General features: G+C 39.7%; 1 protein-coding gene across 1 annotated transcript in view; it reads left to right on the top strand.

The window, feature by feature from the left end:
* Positions 1 to 17,945, top strand: part of GPR149 (G protein-coupled receptor 149) — a 216,244-nt gene that overhangs the window by 68,654 nt on the left and 129,645 nt on the right. The window contains exon 3 of the mRNA XM_078781085.1: positions 2,584 to 2,799. Coding sequence (XP_078637211.1) covers positions 2,584 to 2,799 — 216 coding nt within the window. The remainder of the gene's footprint in view (positions 1 to 2,583; positions 2,800 to 17,945) is intronic.

The raw sequence follows: 17,945 nt of genomic DNA, 5'->3' as shown, positions 1-17,945 counted from the left end.
GTGCTCCGGGCCACCCTCCGCGATGGCGGCTGGGTCGACAGGCTCCCCTGGGTCCTGCTGGGCCTCTGGACGGCGCCCAAGGAGGACTTGCGCGCATCTGCGGCGGAGTTGGTCTTCGGGCAACTGCTGTGGGTGCCGGGCGAGTTCCTCCCCGACTCCACGGCACCATGGTCCGTGGCACAGCAGCGCTCCGCTCTGCAAGAGACCACCCAGAGGTTCACCCCGGTGCCAACGGCATGCCACGGGCACCCACCGACGCACGTCGCCCCGGAGCTTCGCACGGCGGAGTACGTCTTCGTCCGCCACGATGCCCACCGGACACCACTGCGGCCCCCGTACGACGGGCCTCTCCACGTGCTGGAGCCCGGGGCGAAGCACTTCACCCTGGACATCGGCGGTACTCCTGACCGTGTTTCTGTAGACCGCCTCAAGCCGGCCCACCTCGACGTGGACCATCCACCGCCAGTAGCCCGACCCCCGCGTTCGGGCCGCCCCCCTGCGGGCGGACCCCCGGCACCGCCCAGCCCCGCCGCCACGCCGCCCCCCGGTCCTGCACCCATCCCAGGGGCAGCCAGGGGCATCCCACCCGGCATCCCTGCACCCCGGACGCCGCCGATCGCCAGGGGGCGCTTCGGCCGGGTCATCCGTTTGCCCCGCAAACTGGCCCTCCAGGTGCGCGGGAATTCTGGGGGGGCGCGTGTGGCGGACACGAAAGCCCACTGGCGTGGTGACATCAATCCGCGCACCAAGTAGGCGGCGGCCACGCCCGAGGGGTAGGCGTGGCCTGAGGATATACACGGGGCTCGCAGCCCGGAGCGCGCTCGTGTTACAGTGAGCTCCTGAAATAAAGACGCTTATAAGTTACCGCTTGTCTGCTTCCTCCTTGCTCGCAAGCAGCGCGCGTAACGCCGCGCTTTAACATCACATTTATCTGTCAATAATGTTGAAATATGTTGAAAAAGTCAAAACTTTACATGGGGTGTCCTTACTTTTTCACGTGACTGTATATGGGAATCCCAATACTCACGTCTCTCACCCATAATTGGAGGATCTGAAGTGAAATGGCTGCTTAAAGTCCCTGCCAATCTGCCTGATTGAACGGCTAGACTTGCGGGCACTGAGGCAGCTCTCTGAGAATAGCCAGAGAGATGTTGACTCTCACAAGCACATGATAAGATGAACCAATTGGAGCAGAGGAAGAGCAGGAGACATTTTCTGGAACGTTAGTCATCACCAAGTCCAGAAGTGAGGATTTGCCATTGGGAGAATTCCAGGTTGGAAAGTTCACAGATTGAGGCAGTCCCATAGAGTCACACAGAAGTCCTTTGCTGAGGTGCCATGGCTGGTGAGAGTACCAACACCCAGTCAATTAGCATGGTGACAATTTAAATCACCACAAATGAGGAAGAGGGTGTTGGGATGAGTGGTTAAAAGTTGGTCCATGTTGTAACAATAGGTACTAGCAGAGGGGAAGTCGCAGCCAAAAGTGCTACTGGAGGTTGCGAGGTGTAAGATCATTACACGGACAGCGAGAAATGAAGGTCTTGATGTAAATTGCAAATCAGCCGCCAGGGCAGCATCCAGGCCTATCAAATTGGAGGACACAATTTTGAGGGAGAGATGCTAAAGAGTCAGAGACATCCTGTGGGAGGAAGGATTCTGTCAAACAGATCATGGCCGGTTTTGATGGCCCCATTTATTCCCACCCTGTGGTGGGGTCAGCCAAGTAACATATTTGGCTCCAGTCTTCAACAAACTAGCTGACCAACAGGCCTGACATTTGACAGAGGTTGCAGGAATTTGTGAAAAGTGCTCATGGCAATTTGCCTACTCTTCACGATAGACACTGTCAGATATTTTTACATCCCCTTGCTAATATCAGAATAAGGAACATCTAGCTTCATGTCCATGTGGATAAACAACACACCGTGATCCATACCCTGCCTGCAAAGCACCAATCGACAGTTTATCGTCGAGCCAATAATTGAACCTGGATTAGATGTCTCGAAGGTTAGTCTGTTCTCCTCCTAATATTCCATGAACAAATTCGAATCCACATTTTCACTCCAGAAGCTTTGCGGAAAGGTTCATCTTCATCTCGTAAACACGAGTCCCGAAGCTCCAATAACATAATGCTCTAATTTCCTCATTTGTACTCCAGAGGTTTCCTTGCCACTGAATGTTTTTTGTCCTTCAAAATCCATTGGGAAATTTCCCAGGAATCATGGTCTCGAAGCTTTTGCTTTCCTAACATTGTGTAGAACTCTCTTGTCATCAGCCCTTGTCAATCTCCCCTTCCCATCTTCAAAAAATACTCTTTAACAATCTGATTTTGTCCACTATTTCTGTTTTCATCTTACCCAAATGTTTTTGTTTTTTTCAACAAGGTGAATCATGGTTCTCAAGATTGAATTCTACTCATCTGTTGTGAATGAAATTTTCCTTCCATTGCAGTCAATTTCAACGTAGATTGCAATAGTGCTGTGGGGTTCTCGATGTGGAATTCATTTGAGGATTGTCCGAAGATGCGGACGGTAACTGTGCTGTGAATAATTCTCAAACGCGCTGCATTTCATCTTGCAGGAGCTCGGTCGGCGTTTGGCTTCAACCTGTCCTTCCACAAAGGCTATTCCGTGTATGGAGCCGAGAATTCTTCCACCCCTCACTACAACTTCACGAGCGACAGGGTTCGGGTGGTGATGCACACCGAAGGAACCCACAACCGGGATGCGGCGGACAAAATCTCCATGCCACCCACACTAACGGCATCCTCTCCGACCGTTGAGGCATCCCCACGTGGTTTGTAGTTTGGGGTTTGTTTCAGTGCCTTTTAATGACCAATATTTATTCACTACCTTAAACTAGATCAAAAGTTTCAAGATGAAAGCAATCAGGTGAAAAACTAAGGCCATTGAGAAGTCTTTTGAGCAATTCAACTTTGAGCAATTCACCCCAGATCCACTTATTTGAAATTCCGACTTCTTTCCTTGAGGTCCTAGCAATGTCCATGTGTTTTATACCTCTCCCACCCCCACCCCTTGCCGTGCCTCCTCCACCAAGCCCTCTCCCTCCTACAGATCTCCCGATGTCCCTGTTCTCTACTGTTGTGCTTGTGTGCTTCCCTCTCTCTTCCCATCATGTCTCCCGCTCCCTTTATCTTATGTTTTTTGTGTCCGTTTATGTTTTTTTGTGATTAATGTTAGCTCTTACACGAGCCTCGATTTTGTATACAAAAAAAATAATTCTTCTTTTGAATAGAGCTTGTGCTGCTGATGATGCCAAACCCAGGCTTGATGGCTGAGAGGTGAGTGCCAGCTCCTTCGTCCAATTTGTGAACTGTGACACGATGCACTATAATCAACAAAGACCAGTCATCTAAAAATATCACATGATTGCTTGCCAAAGGTGACTCCCAAGGCAACGCATGCTTGATATGATGGAAAGGCTATGTGCTGTCTGTGATCGGGTGACGGGAATGCATGAGTGACAGGTAATCGCTCGAAGCTTTCCCTGAATTTTTTAATACAAGCTGATGTGAGGAAGCTTGAAATCGAGGTACAATTGAATCCAAGGGGTGACTATAGGATAACCCAAACAACACCCTGGAAAGTCAAGCATGGGGATTAAATCAAGGCAGTTTGCTTTTAGATCAGTGACTAATGGGAAAGATTGACAAGAGGTGAAAACGAGATTGAACCATTTAATTTCCGGCCTCATATCCTTCTCTGGAATGTCACTTTAATTGACGGATTCATTTTGTCTCTACTCCATACAAGGAGGGAAGCTGTATTTTTTTCTTTCCTTCTGGCAAAATACAATCGCACAGCGTTCCTCCATTTCTGAGCCAATCTCATTTCCTTTCACAAAGCCCGAAACAAGTGTGTGTCCACCCTCAGGAGAGCCAGGAAACAATATCTCTCCGTTCTCAAGACCGAACTCTCAAACCTGTCTTCCTCTTCCAAATCCTGGTGGCGTCTGGTCAAATCTGTTTCTGGCGTTTGTTCCCCCTCCATCCCCTCCCTTACCTCAAATGGCTACACGGCTGACTCTGCACATGAAAAAGCTGAATGCCTCAACTCTGTGTTTGCCTCTAAATCTTGTGTCCCAAACCCATCCCTCTCTGTACCCACCGTACCCAGTCGTACCCAGCTGCTCCTGGACTCTGTGTCCTTTCCTCCTGACAATGTGGAAAAGTTTCTGTCAACCCTCGACTCTGATTCTGCAACTGGACCTGACGGCATCCCCGCACGGGTCCTAAAATCCTGCTCTGCCACTCTTTCACTCCCTCTCTCTGTTCTCTTCACCTTCTCTTTTGCTCAAGGTCATCTGCCATCTGCTTGGAAATCAGCTAACATCACCGCTTTACACAAAAAATGTGCAAAAACAAATCCTTGCAACTACAGACCAATCAGCCTTCTCCCAATTATCAGCAAAGTCATGGAATCCATCATTGCTTCGGATATGAAATCTTTCCTCTTCTCCAAAGGCTTCATCTCTGATCATCAATTTGGTTTCAGACCAGGTCACTCTGCTCTGGACATGCTGCTTCTGCTGTCTCAACAATGGATGGAGGTCCTCAATTCCAAACAGGAAATTAGAGCTGTCTCCCTTGACATATCACGTGCCTTCGATACAGTCTGGCACCCCGCTCTGCTCTCCAAACTCTCCTCTTTTGGTATCCATGGAAATCTCCACGCATGGCTGGCGGACTTTCTCTCTAGTCGAAGTCAACGTGTGGCCCTGAATGGGTTTCTCTCACCTCCTCTTCGTGTTCAGGCTGGAGTTCCCCAAAGCAGTTTTCTGGGCCCTGTGCTTTTTCTGGTCTTCATCAATGATCTCTCTGATTCTCTTGAAAATCCTCTCTATCTCTTTGCTGATGACTCCACTCTCTGCCGCTCCATTCCTCATCCCTCAGATCGGCAGTCTGCAGCCTCCTCACTCTCTGCAGACCTGGACAAAATCACAGACTGGTCAAACAAGTGGAACATGTCTTTCAATCCTGACAAATCTCACACTCTTATGATGTCTCTCCGAAAAGACCGACTGGACAACCCTCCCATCCACTTTCTGAATAATCCTCTCCAAGAAGTTCTGTCACTCAAGCTTTTGGGTCTCACTATCTGCCATGATCTTTCCTGGGAAAAACACATTTCAAATCTAGCCTCCAAAGCCAGTCGCCGACTGGGCATCCTCCGTCGTGCGATGTTCTTCCTTCGCACACCTGAGCTCCTCACCACATACAAGGCTTTCATCCACAGCTCAATGGAATACTGCTCTCCCCTCTGGGCTGGTGCTCCTGTCTCACACCTAGCTCGTCTTCACGCTGTTGAAACCAAAGCGTTCAGAATCATTGGAATCTCCCACGATGAAGCTATCTCCGAGGGCCTTTCACTTACTCACCGCAGGCAGATTGGTGGTCTTTCCGTCCTCTACCGACTCCTCTCCGGCCTTGCTCCCCCAGCTCTCTCTGTGCTCTGTCCCCCAAATATTCCTACATGTCGCACAAGATCTGCCTGCAACCCTCTTATGGTTAAACTGCCAAAATCAAGACTCCCTGCTCACCTTCACTCCTTCATTCCTCTTTTCTCCCGCCTCTGGAACAAACTCCCTCACTCTCTTCAATCCCACTCCTCCTTCCAAGTCTTTAAAACAGCTGATCACAACCATCTCTTATCTTCACCCATCCAAAACCATGATCTTTTCTTCCCCCGCTAATTTCACCCCAAAGCCACTTTTTTGGAATACCAATTTCCTTCCTGGAAGTCCCTGGTGTCTTTGTGTTTTATACTTTCCCCCCCCCCCCCCCTTCCCACGCCTCCTCCCCCAAAGCCCTCTTCCTCACACAAATCTCCCGATGTCCCTGCTCTCAAATGTTGTGTTTGTGTGCTTCCCCTTATCTCCCCATCTTGTCTACCGCTCCCCTTTTTATATACTTTGTTTGTCTGTTTGATTTGCTTGTGTGATAAATGTTAGCTCTTTCACGATCCTCGATTCTGTATACAAAAAAAAAAAACAAATAAAAAAAAACATATTGAGCATCCACAACATTAACGGGAAGACTTCCAGTCCGATCTTGAATCTCTCTATCTTAATGTGTCCTCTTGGTGACTGTTCAAGAGTTTAGCCTGTGCCTTCTCTTTAATCTGTCTGGGATTCCTGTCAACTTTCTACTCATTATTTGGACAATTCACAGACCCTCGCAATTCCGATATACAGTCACATGAAAAAGTATGTACACCCCATGTAAAGTTTTGTCTTTTTCTACATATTTCAACGTACAGCTATTTCATCTCATTTCAACAATATTGATAGATAAAGGTGATATAATATAACAAATAAAATGAAACATTTACATTTTGTAGTCCATTGTATAATTTAAATAAACATAAATGCAAATTTCACATGTGGAAAAAGTAAGTACACCCCTACATTTATCACTACTTCAAATACCTAAAATTAGAATCAGGTGCACAAGCTCAGATGCAAATGATTAGAACATCGTTAGAGAGGATCTTGGAGGAACCTGTCTTATTTAAACCTCAAACATTCAGTTTGATTTGCTCTTTGTTGTTGAAGTGTGTGGCGTCACCATGCCCAGAGCAAAAGAGCTCTCTGAGGCCTTCAGAAAGAAGGTTATAGATGTCTACGAGTCTGGGAAGGGATTTAAAAGATCTCCAAAGAATTTAAAATCAATCATTCGACTGTCCGGATGATCATCTCCAAGTGGAGAAGATTCTAAACAACTGCCAACTTGTTCAGGCCAGGCCGCCTCAACAAGTTTAGCCCGAGAGCAGACCGCAAGATGCTGAAAGAAGTCTCTAAGAACCCCAGAATGTCATTACGGGACCTACAGGCAGCTCTTGCCACTGTTGATGTCAAAGTGCACGAGTCTACCATTAGAAAGAGGCTGCACAAATTTGATCTACATGGGAGGTGTACCAGGAGGAAACCTTTGCTGTCCAGAAAGAACATCAGGGCAAGACTAAAGTTTGCCAAGGACCACCTAGGCAAAGACCAGCACTTCTGGAACAATTGCTCTGGACAGATGAGTCAAAGGTGGAGCTATTTGGCCACAGTACCAGAAGACATGTTTCGTGAAAACCAAAGACATAATTTGACCACAAGAACCTGATACCAACTGTAAAGCATGGTGGTGGAAATATTATGGTTTGGGGCAGCTTTGCTGCATCAGGGCCTGGGCAGCTCATCATCATACAATCCACTATGAATTCTTCATTGTACCAGAGGGTGCTTGAGGATAATGTGAGGCCATTTGTCGGAAAGTTGAAGCTCAACTAAAGGTGGACCTTGCAACATGACAATGACCCTAAACATACCAGTAAATCCACCAAGGAATGGCTGAAAAGAAAGAAATGGAGGGTTCTGGAATGGCCAAGTCAAAGCCCGGATCTAAATCCCATCGAGATGTTGTGGGGGGATTTGAAACGAGCTGTGCATGCAAGAAACCCCTCAAACATCGCACAGCTGAAAGAATTCTGCATGGAGGAGTGGGCAAAAATTTCCCCCAGTCGATGTCAGAGGCTGGTAGACAGTTATAAGAAACGCCTACTTGAGGTTGTTACTGCCAAAGGGGCAATACCACCTATTAGGGCCAAGGGTGTACTTACTTTTTCCACATGTGAAATTTGCATTTATGTTTATTTAAATTATACAATGGACTACAAAATGTAAATGTTTCATGATATTTGTTATATTATATCACCTTTATCTATCAATATTGTTGAAATGAAGAACAAATAGCTGTATGTTGAAATATGTTGAAAAAGTCAAAACTTTACATGGGGTGTACTTACTTACTTACTTGACTGTATCAAGAGCATCACCAGTCGCTACCAGCTTTGCAGATGCCATCACCACCCTCACACGGGCCTCGACTCAGGGACTTCCATGGATCGACCAGAGTCTCCAGTTCGTGAGGATTCTCTCCGAGGTTTAATGCGACATGGCGCCAATGCACACTGACTTTGCCCTTTCGCTTTACCTTTTTGTCTTGAACTTTGTTTCCATCGCACAGTGAGTGAAAAGGCCAAAAAATATGCATTCACTATCCCTCAAAATTACCGAGCTCTTTGTACCTGAACCTCCACAAACGAAAGTGAAGCAGCAGCGAAGGCCAATCATCCCCAAACTCCTAACAGACCTTCATGGAAGGCTGGAGGGAAGATGCGTCTATGAATATCGACGCAGCCAATCATGTTTTTTTGTTTTTTGTTTTGTATACAGATTCAAGGCTCGTGTAAGAGCTAACACATTGAACATGAAAACATGCACAGACACATAAAACATACAATGATGGGAGCGGGAGACAAGAGGGGGAGAGAGAGGGAATCACACAAACGCAACAACAGTAGAGAACAGGGACGTCGGTAGATCTGTGGAAGGGGGAGGGTTTGGGAGGAGGGAGGGGAACACGGTATAAAGCAAATGAAAACTTCTAGGAATTTCAGGAAAGAAGTTGGGGGTTGAAAGAGGCAGATCTGGGGTACTTTAACAAGGGTAGAAAAGATCAAGGTTTTGGATGGGGGAAGATAAGAGATGGTGGTGAACAGCTGTTTTGAAGACCTGGAGGGAGGAGTGAGATTGAAGGGAGTGTGGGAGTTTGTTCCAGAGGCGGGAGAAAAGAGGAATGAAAGAGTGAAGGTGAGCAGAGAGTCTTGATTTTGGCAGTTTCACCAGAAGAGGGTTGTTGGCAGATCTTGTGCGACCTGTAGAAATATTTGGGGGACAGAGCCCAGAGAGAGCTGGGGGGAGAAAGGCTGGGGAGGTGTCGGTAGAAGACAGAAAGACCACCAACCTGCCTTTGGTGAGAGAGAGAAAGGCCCTCAGAATCGGCTTCATCGTGGGAGATTCCAATGATTCTGAATGCTATCAATGATTCTGAATGCTATCAATGATTCTGAATGGTATCAATGATTCTGAATGCTATCAATGATTCTGAGTGGTATCAATGATTCTGAATGGTATCAATGATTCTGAATGTTATCAATGATTCTGAATGCTATCAATAATTCTGAATGGTATCAATGATTCTGAATGTTATCAATGATTCTGAGTGGTATCAATGATTCTGAATGGTATCAATGATTCTGAATGCTATCAATGATTCTGAATGGTATCAATGATTCTGAATGTTATCGATGATTCTGAATGGTATCAATGATTCTGAATGGTATCAATGATTCTGAGTGGTATCAATGATTCTGAGTGGTATCAATGATTCTGAGTGGTATCAATGATTCTGAATGGTATCAATGATTCTGAATGTTATCGATGATTCTGAATGGTATCAATGATTCTGAATGCTATCAATGATTCTGAATGGTATCAATGATTCTGAATGCTATCAATGATTCTGAATGGTATCAATGATTCTGAATGGTATCAATGATTCTGAATGCTATCAATGATTCTGAATGGAATCAATGATTCTGAATGGTATCAATGATTCTGAATGGTATCAATGATTCTGAATGGTATCAATGATTCTGAATGGTATCAATGATTCTGAATGTTATTGATGATTCTGAATGGTATCAATGATTCTGAATGCTATCAATGATTCTGAATGCTGTCAATGATTCTGAATGGTATCAATGATTCTGAATGCTATCAATGATTCTGAATGCTATCAATGATTCTGAATGGTATCAATGATTCTGAATGTTATCGATGATTCTGAATGCTATCAATGATTCTGAATGCTGTCAATGATTCTGAATGGTATCAATGATTCTGAATGCTATCAATGATTCTGAATGCTGTCAATGATTCTGAATGGTATCAATGATTCTGAATGCTGTCAATGATTCTGAATGGTATCGATGATTCTGAATGGTATCAATGATTCTGAATGCTGTCAATGATTCTGAATGCTATCAATGATTCTGAATGCTATCAATGATTCTGAATGCTATCAATGATTCTGAATGGTAACAATGATTCTGAATGTTATCGATGATTCTGAATGGTATCAATGATTCTGAATGCTGTCAATGATTCTGAATGGTATCAATGATTCTGAATGCTATCAATGATTCTGAATGCTATCAATGATTCTGAATGTTATCGATGATTCTGAATGGTATCAATGATTCTGAATGTTATCGATGATTCTGAATGGTATCAATGATTCTGAATGTTATCGATGATTCTGAATGCTATCAATGATTCTAAATGTTATCAATGATTCTGAATGGTATCAATGATTCTGAATGCTATCAATGATTCTGAATGCTATCAATGATTCTGAATGCTATCAATGATTCTGAATGGTATCAATGATTCTGAATGGTATCAATGATTCTGAATGGTATCAATGATTCTGAATGGTATCAATGATTCTGAATGTTATCGATGATTCTGAATGGTATCAAAGATTCTGAATGCTATCAATGATTCTGAATGCTGTCAATGATTCTGAATGCCATCAATGATTCTGAATGCTTTCAATGATTCTGAATGGTATCAATGATTCTGAATGGTATCAATGATTCTGAATGTTATCGATGATTCTGAATGGTATCAATGATTCTGAATGCTGTCAATGATTCTGAATGGTATCAATGATTCTGAATGCTATCAATGATTCTGAATGCTATCAATGATTCTGAATGCTATCAATGATTCTGAATGCTATCAATGATTCTGAATGGTATCAATGATTCTGAATGCTATCAATGATTCTGAATGTTATCGATGATTCTGAATGGTATCAATGATTCTGAATGTTATCGATGATTCTGAATGGTATCAATGATTCTGAATGTTATCGATGATTCTGAATGGTATCAATGATTCTGAATGCTGTCAATGATTCTGAATGGTATCAATGATTCTGAATGCTATCAATGATTCTGAATGCTATCAATGATTCTGAATGGTATCAATGATTCTGAATGCTATCAATGATTCTGAATGTTATCGATGATTCTGAATGGTATCAATGATTCTGAATGTTATCGATGATTCTGAATGGTATCAATGATTCTGAATGTTATCGATGATTCTGAATGGTATCAATGATTCTGAATGGTATCAATGATTCTGAATGGTAACAATGATTCTGAATGTTATCGATGATTCTGAATGGTATCAATGATTCTGAATGGTATCAATGATTCTGAATGGTATCAATGATTCTGAATGTTATCAATGATTCTGAATGGTATCAATGATTCTGAATGCTATCAATGATTCTGAATGCTGTCAATGATTCTGAATGGTATCAATGATTCTGAATGGTATCAATGATTCTGAATGTTATCAATGATTCTGAATGGTATCAATGATTCTGAATGGTATCAATGATTCTGAATGCTATCAATGATTCTGAATGCTGTCAATGATTCTGAATGGTATCAATGATTCTGAATGCTGTCAATGATTCTGAATGCTATCAATGATTCTGAATGCTATCAATGATTCTGAATGCTATCAATGATTCTGAATGGTATCAATGATTCTGAATGCTATCAATGAGTCTGAATGGTATCAATGATTCTGAATGTTATCAATGATTCTGAATGCTGTCAATGATTCTGAATGCTATCAATGATTCTGAATGCTATCAATGATTCTGAATGGTATCAATGATTCTGAATGTTATCAATGATTCTGAATGTTATCGATGATTCTGAATGGTATCAATGATTCTGAATGCTATCAATGATTCTGAATGGTATCAATGATTCTGAATGTTATCGATGATTCTGAATGGTATCAATGATTCTGAATGCTATCAATGATTCTGAATGGTATCAATGATTCTGAATGCTATCAATGATTCTGAATGCTGTCAATGATTCTGAATGCTATCAATGATTCTGAATGCTGTCAATGATTCTGAATGCTATCAATGATTCTGAATGCTATCAATGATTCTGAATGCTATCAATGATTCTGAATGGTATCAATGATTCTGAATGTTATCAATGATTCTGAACGGTATCAACGATTCTGAATGCTGTCAATGATTCTGAATGGTATCAATGATTCTGAATGCTGTCAATGATTCTGAATGCTATCAATGATTCTGAATGCTGTCAACGATTCTGAATGCTATCAATGATTCTGAATGGAATCAATGATTCTGAATGCTATCAATGATTCTGAATGCTATCAATGATTCTGAATGGAATCAATGATTCTGAATGGTATCAATGATTCTGAATGCTATAAATGATTCTGAATGGAATCAATGATTCTGAACGGTATCAATGATTCTGAATGCTATCAATGATTCTGAATGGAATCAATGATTCTGAATGGTATCAACGATTCCGAATGCTATCAATGATTCTGAATGCTATCAATGATTCTGAATGTTATCAACGATTCCGAATGCTATCAATGATTCTGAATGGAATCAATGATTCTGAATGGAATCAATGATTCTGAATGGTATCAACGATTCCGAATGCTATCAATGATTCTGAATGGAATCAATGATTCTGAATGGTATCAACGATTCCGAATGCTATCAATGATTCTGAATGGAATCAATGATTCTGAATGGTATCAATGATTCTGAATGCTATCAATGATTCTGAATGCTATCAATGATTCTGAATGCTATCAATGATTCTGAATGTCATCAATGATTCTGAATGCTATCAATGATTCTGAATGGAATCACTGATTCTGAATGGTATCAATGATTCTGAATGCTATCAATGATTCTGAATGCTATCAATGGTTCTGAATGGAATCAATGATTCTGAATGCTATCAATGATTCTGAATGCTATCAATGATTCTGAATGGAATCAATGATTCTGAATGCTATCAATGATTCTGAATGCTATCAATGATTCTGAATGCTATCAATGATTCTGATTGGTATCAATGATTCTGAATGGTATCAATGATTCTGAATGTTATCAATGATTCTGAATGTTATCAATGATTCTGAATGGTATCAACGATTCCGAATGCTATCAATGATTCTGAATGGTATCAATGATTCTGAATGCTATCAATGATTCTGAATTGTATCAATGATTCTGAATGTTATCGATGATTCTGAATGCTATCAATGATTCTGAATGGTATCAATGATTCTGAATGGTATCAATGATTCTGAATGTTATCGATGATTCTGAATGGTATCAATGATTCTGAATGTTATCGATGATTCTGAATGTTATCAATGATTCTGAATGTTATCGATGATTCTGAATGGTATCAATGATTCTGAATGGTATCAATGATTCTGAATGTTATCGATGATTCTGAATGGTATCAATGATTCTGAATGGTATCAATGATTCTGAATGTTATCAATGATTCTGAATGCTATCAATGATTCTGAATGGAATCAATGATTCTGAATGGTATCAATGATTCTGAATGGTATCAATGATTCTGAATGGTATCAATGATTTTGAATGTTATCAATGATTCTGAATGGTATCAACGATTCCGAATGTTATCGATGATTCTGAATGTTATCGATGATTCTGAATGCTATCAATGATTCTGAATGTTATCGATGATTCTGAATGCTATCAATGATTCTGAATGGTATCAACGATTCCGAATGTTATCGATGATTCTGAATGTTATCAATGATTCTGAATGGTATCAACGATTCCGAATGTTATCGATGATTCTGAATGTTATCGATGATTCTGTATGGTATCAATGATTCTGAATGGTATCAATGATTCTGAATGTTATCGATGATTCTGAATGGTATCAATGATTCTGAATGGTATCAATGATTCTGAATGCTATCAATGATTCTGAATGGTATCAATGATTCCGAATGCTATCAATGATTCTGAATGGTATCAATGATTCTGAATGCTGTCAATGATTCTGAATGGTATCAATGATTCTGAATGTTATCGATGATTCTGAATGGTATCAATGATTCTGAATGCTATCAATGATTCTGAATGTTATCAATGATTCTGAATGGTATCAATGATTCTGAATGCTATCAATGATTCTGAATGGTATCAATGATTCTGAATGTTATCGATGATTCTGAATGGTATCAATGATTCGGAATGCTATCAATGATTCTGAATGCTGTCAATGATTCTGAATGCTATCAATGATTCTGAATGCTGTCAATGATTCTGAATGCTATCAATGATTCTGAATGCTATCAATGATTCTGAATGCTATCAATGATTCTGAATGGTATCAATGATTCTGAATGCTATCAATGATTCTGAATGCTATTAATGATTCTGAATGCTATCAATGATTCGGAATGCTATCAATGATTCTGAATGCTGTCAATGATTCTGAATGCTATCAATGATTCTGAATGCTGTCAATGATTCTGAATGCTATCAATGATTCTGAATGCTATCAATGATTCTGAATGCTATCAATGATTCTGAATGCTGTCAATGATTCTGAATGGTATCAATGATTCTGAATGCTATCAATGATTCTGAATGCTATCAATGATTCTGAATGCTGTCAATGATTCTGAATGCTATCAATGATTCTGAATGCTATCAATGATTCTGAATGCTATCAATGATTCTGAATGCTATCAATGATTCTGAATGCTATCAATGATTCTGAATGGTATCAATGATTCTGAATGGTATCAATGATTCTGAATGCTGTCAATGATTCTGAATGCTATCAATGATTCTGAATGCTGTCAATGATTCTGAATGGTATCAATGATTCTGAATGGTATCAACGATTCTGAATGCTATCAATGATTCTGAATGCTATCAATGATTCGGAATGCTATCAATGATTCTGAATGCTGTCAATGATTCTGAATGCTATCAATGATTCTGAATGCTATCAATGATTCTGAATGCTATCAATGATTCTGAATGCTATCAATGATTCTGAATGCTATCAATGATTCTGAATGCTGTCAATGATTCTGAATGGTATCAATGATTCTGAATGCTATCAATGATTCTGAATGCTATCAATGATTCTGAATGCTATCAATGATTCTGAATGGTATCAATGATTCTGAATGGTATCAATGATTCTGAATGCTATCAATGATTCTGAATGCTATCAATGATTCTGAATGCTATCAATGATTCTGAATGCTGTCAATGATTCTGAATGCTATCAATGATTCTGAATGCTATCAATGATTCTGAATGCTATCAATGATTCTGAATGCTATCAATGATTCTGAATGCTATCAATGATTCTGAATGGTATCAATGATTCTGAATGCTATCAATGATTCTGAATGCTATCAATGATTCTGAATGGTATCAATGATTCTGAATGGTATCAATGATTCTGAATGTTATCCACGATTCTGAATGGTATCAACGATTCTGAATGCTGTCAATGATTCTGAATGGTATCAATGATTCTGAATGCTATCAATGATTCTGAATGCTATCAATGATTCTGAATGCTATCAATGATTCTGAATGGTATCAATGATTCTGAATGCTATCAATGATTCTGAATGCTATCAATGATTCTGAATGCTATCAATGATTCTGAATGCTATCAATGATTCTGAATGCTATCAATGATTCTGAATGCTATCAATGATTCTGAATGCTATCAATGATTCTGAATGGTATCAATGATTCTGAATGCTATCAATGATTCTGAATGCTATCAATGATTCTGAATGGTATCAATGATTCTGAATGCTATCAATGATTCTGAATGCTATCAATGATTCTGAATGCTATCAATGATTCTGAATGCTATCAATGATTCTGAATGGTATCAATGATTCTGAATGGTATCAATGATTCTGAATGCTATCAATGATTCTGAATGCTATCAATGATTCTGAATGGTATCAATGATTCTGAATGCTATCAATGATTCTGAATGCTATCAATGATTCTGAATGGTATCAATGATTCTGAATGCTATCAATGATTCTGAATGCTATCAATGATTCTGAATGCTATCAATGATTCTGAATGGTATCAATGATTCTGAATGCTATCAATGATTCTGAATGCTATCAATGATTCTGAATGTTATCAATGATTCTGAATGTTATCAATGATTCTGAATGCTATCAATGATTCTGAATGCTATCAATGATTCTGAATGTTATCAACGATTCTGAATGCTGTCAATGATTCTGAATGGTATCAATGATTCTGAATGTAATCAATGATTCTGAATGCTATCAATGATTCTGAATGCTATCAATGATTCTGAATGCTATCAATGATTCTGAATGCTATCAATGATTCTGAATGTTATCAATGATTCTGAATGGTATCAATGATTCTGAATGTAATCAATGATTCTGAATGCTATCAATGATTCTGAATGCTATCAATGATTCTGAATGCTATCAATGATTCTGAATGTTATCAATGATTCTGAATGGTATCAATGATTCTGAATGTAATCAATGATTCTGAATACTATCGATGATTCTGAATGCTATCAATGATTCTGAATGCTATCAATGATTCTGAATGCTATCAATGATTCTGAATGTTATCGATGATTCTGAATGGTATCAACGATTCCGAATGGTATCAATGATTCTGAATGCTATCGATGATTCTGAATGCTATCAATGATTCTGAATGGTATCAATGATTCTGAATGTTATCAATGATTCTGAATGCTATCAATGATTCTGAATGTTATCAATGATTCTGAATGGTATCAATGATTCTGAATGTAATTAATGATTCTGAATGCTATCGATGATTCTGAATGCTATCAATGATTCTGAATGCTATCAATGATTCTGAATGGTATCAACGATTCTGAATGTTATCAATGATTCTGAATGCTATCAATGATTCTGAATGCTATCAATGATTCTGAATGCTATCAATGATTCTGAATGCTATCAATGATTCTGAATGGTATCAATGATTCTGAATGCTATCAATGATTCTGAATGCTATCAATGATTCTGAATGCTATCAATGATTCTGAATGGTATCAATGATTCTGAATGCTATCAATGATTCTGAATGCTATCAATGATTCTGAATGGTATCAATGATTCTGAATGCTATCAATGATTCTGAATGCTATCAATGATTCTGTATGGTATCAATGATTCTGAATGGTATCAATGATTCTGAATGTTATCAATGATTCTGAATGCTATCAATGATTCTGAATGGTATCAACGATTCCGAATGTTATCAATGATTCTGAATGTTATCAATGATTCTGAATGGTATCAATGATTCTGAATGCTGTCAATGATTCTGAATGTTATCAATGATTCTGAATGTTATCAATGATTCTGAATGGTATCAACGATTCCGAATGTTATCAATGATTCTGAGTGGTATCAATGATTCTGAATGGTATCAATGATTCTGAATGTTATCGATGATTCTGAATGGTATCAATGATTCTGAATGCTATCAATGATTCTGAATGGTATCAATGATTCTGAATGCTATCAATGATTCTGAATGGTATCAATGATTCTGAATGGTATCAATGATTCTGAATGCTATCAATGATTCTGAATGGAATCAATGATTCTGAATGGTATCAATGATTCTGAATGGTATCAATGATTCTGAATGGTATCAATGATTCTGAATGGTATCAATGATTCTGAATGTTATTGATGATTCTGAATGGTATCAATGATTCTGAATGCTATCAATGATTCTGAATGCTGTCAATGATTCTGAATGGTATCAATGATTCTGAATGCTATCAATGATTCTGAATGCTATCAATGATTCTGAATGGTATCAATGATTCTGAATGTTATCGATGATTCTGAATGCTATCAATGATTCTGAATGCTGTCAATGATTCTGAATGGTATCAATGATTCTGAATGCTATCAATGCTTCTGAATGGTATCAATGATTCTGAATGTTATCGATGATTCTGAATGGTATCAATGATTCTGAATGTTATCAATGATTCTGAATGGTATCAACGATTCCGAATGCTATCAATGATTCTGAATGGTATCAATGATTCTGAATGGTATCAATGATTCTG

This window comes from Myxine glutinosa, chromosome 6 (assembly GCF_964187855.1).
Source record: "Myxine glutinosa chromosome 6, kmMyxGlut1.1, whole genome shotgun sequence".
In the NCBI taxonomy this organism is placed as follows: domain Eukaryota; kingdom Metazoa; phylum Chordata; class Myxini; order Myxiniformes; family Myxinidae; genus Myxine; species Myxine glutinosa.
The sequence above is the reverse complement of the archived record's forward strand: the minus strand, read 5'-3'. Positions and strand labels throughout refer to the sequence as shown.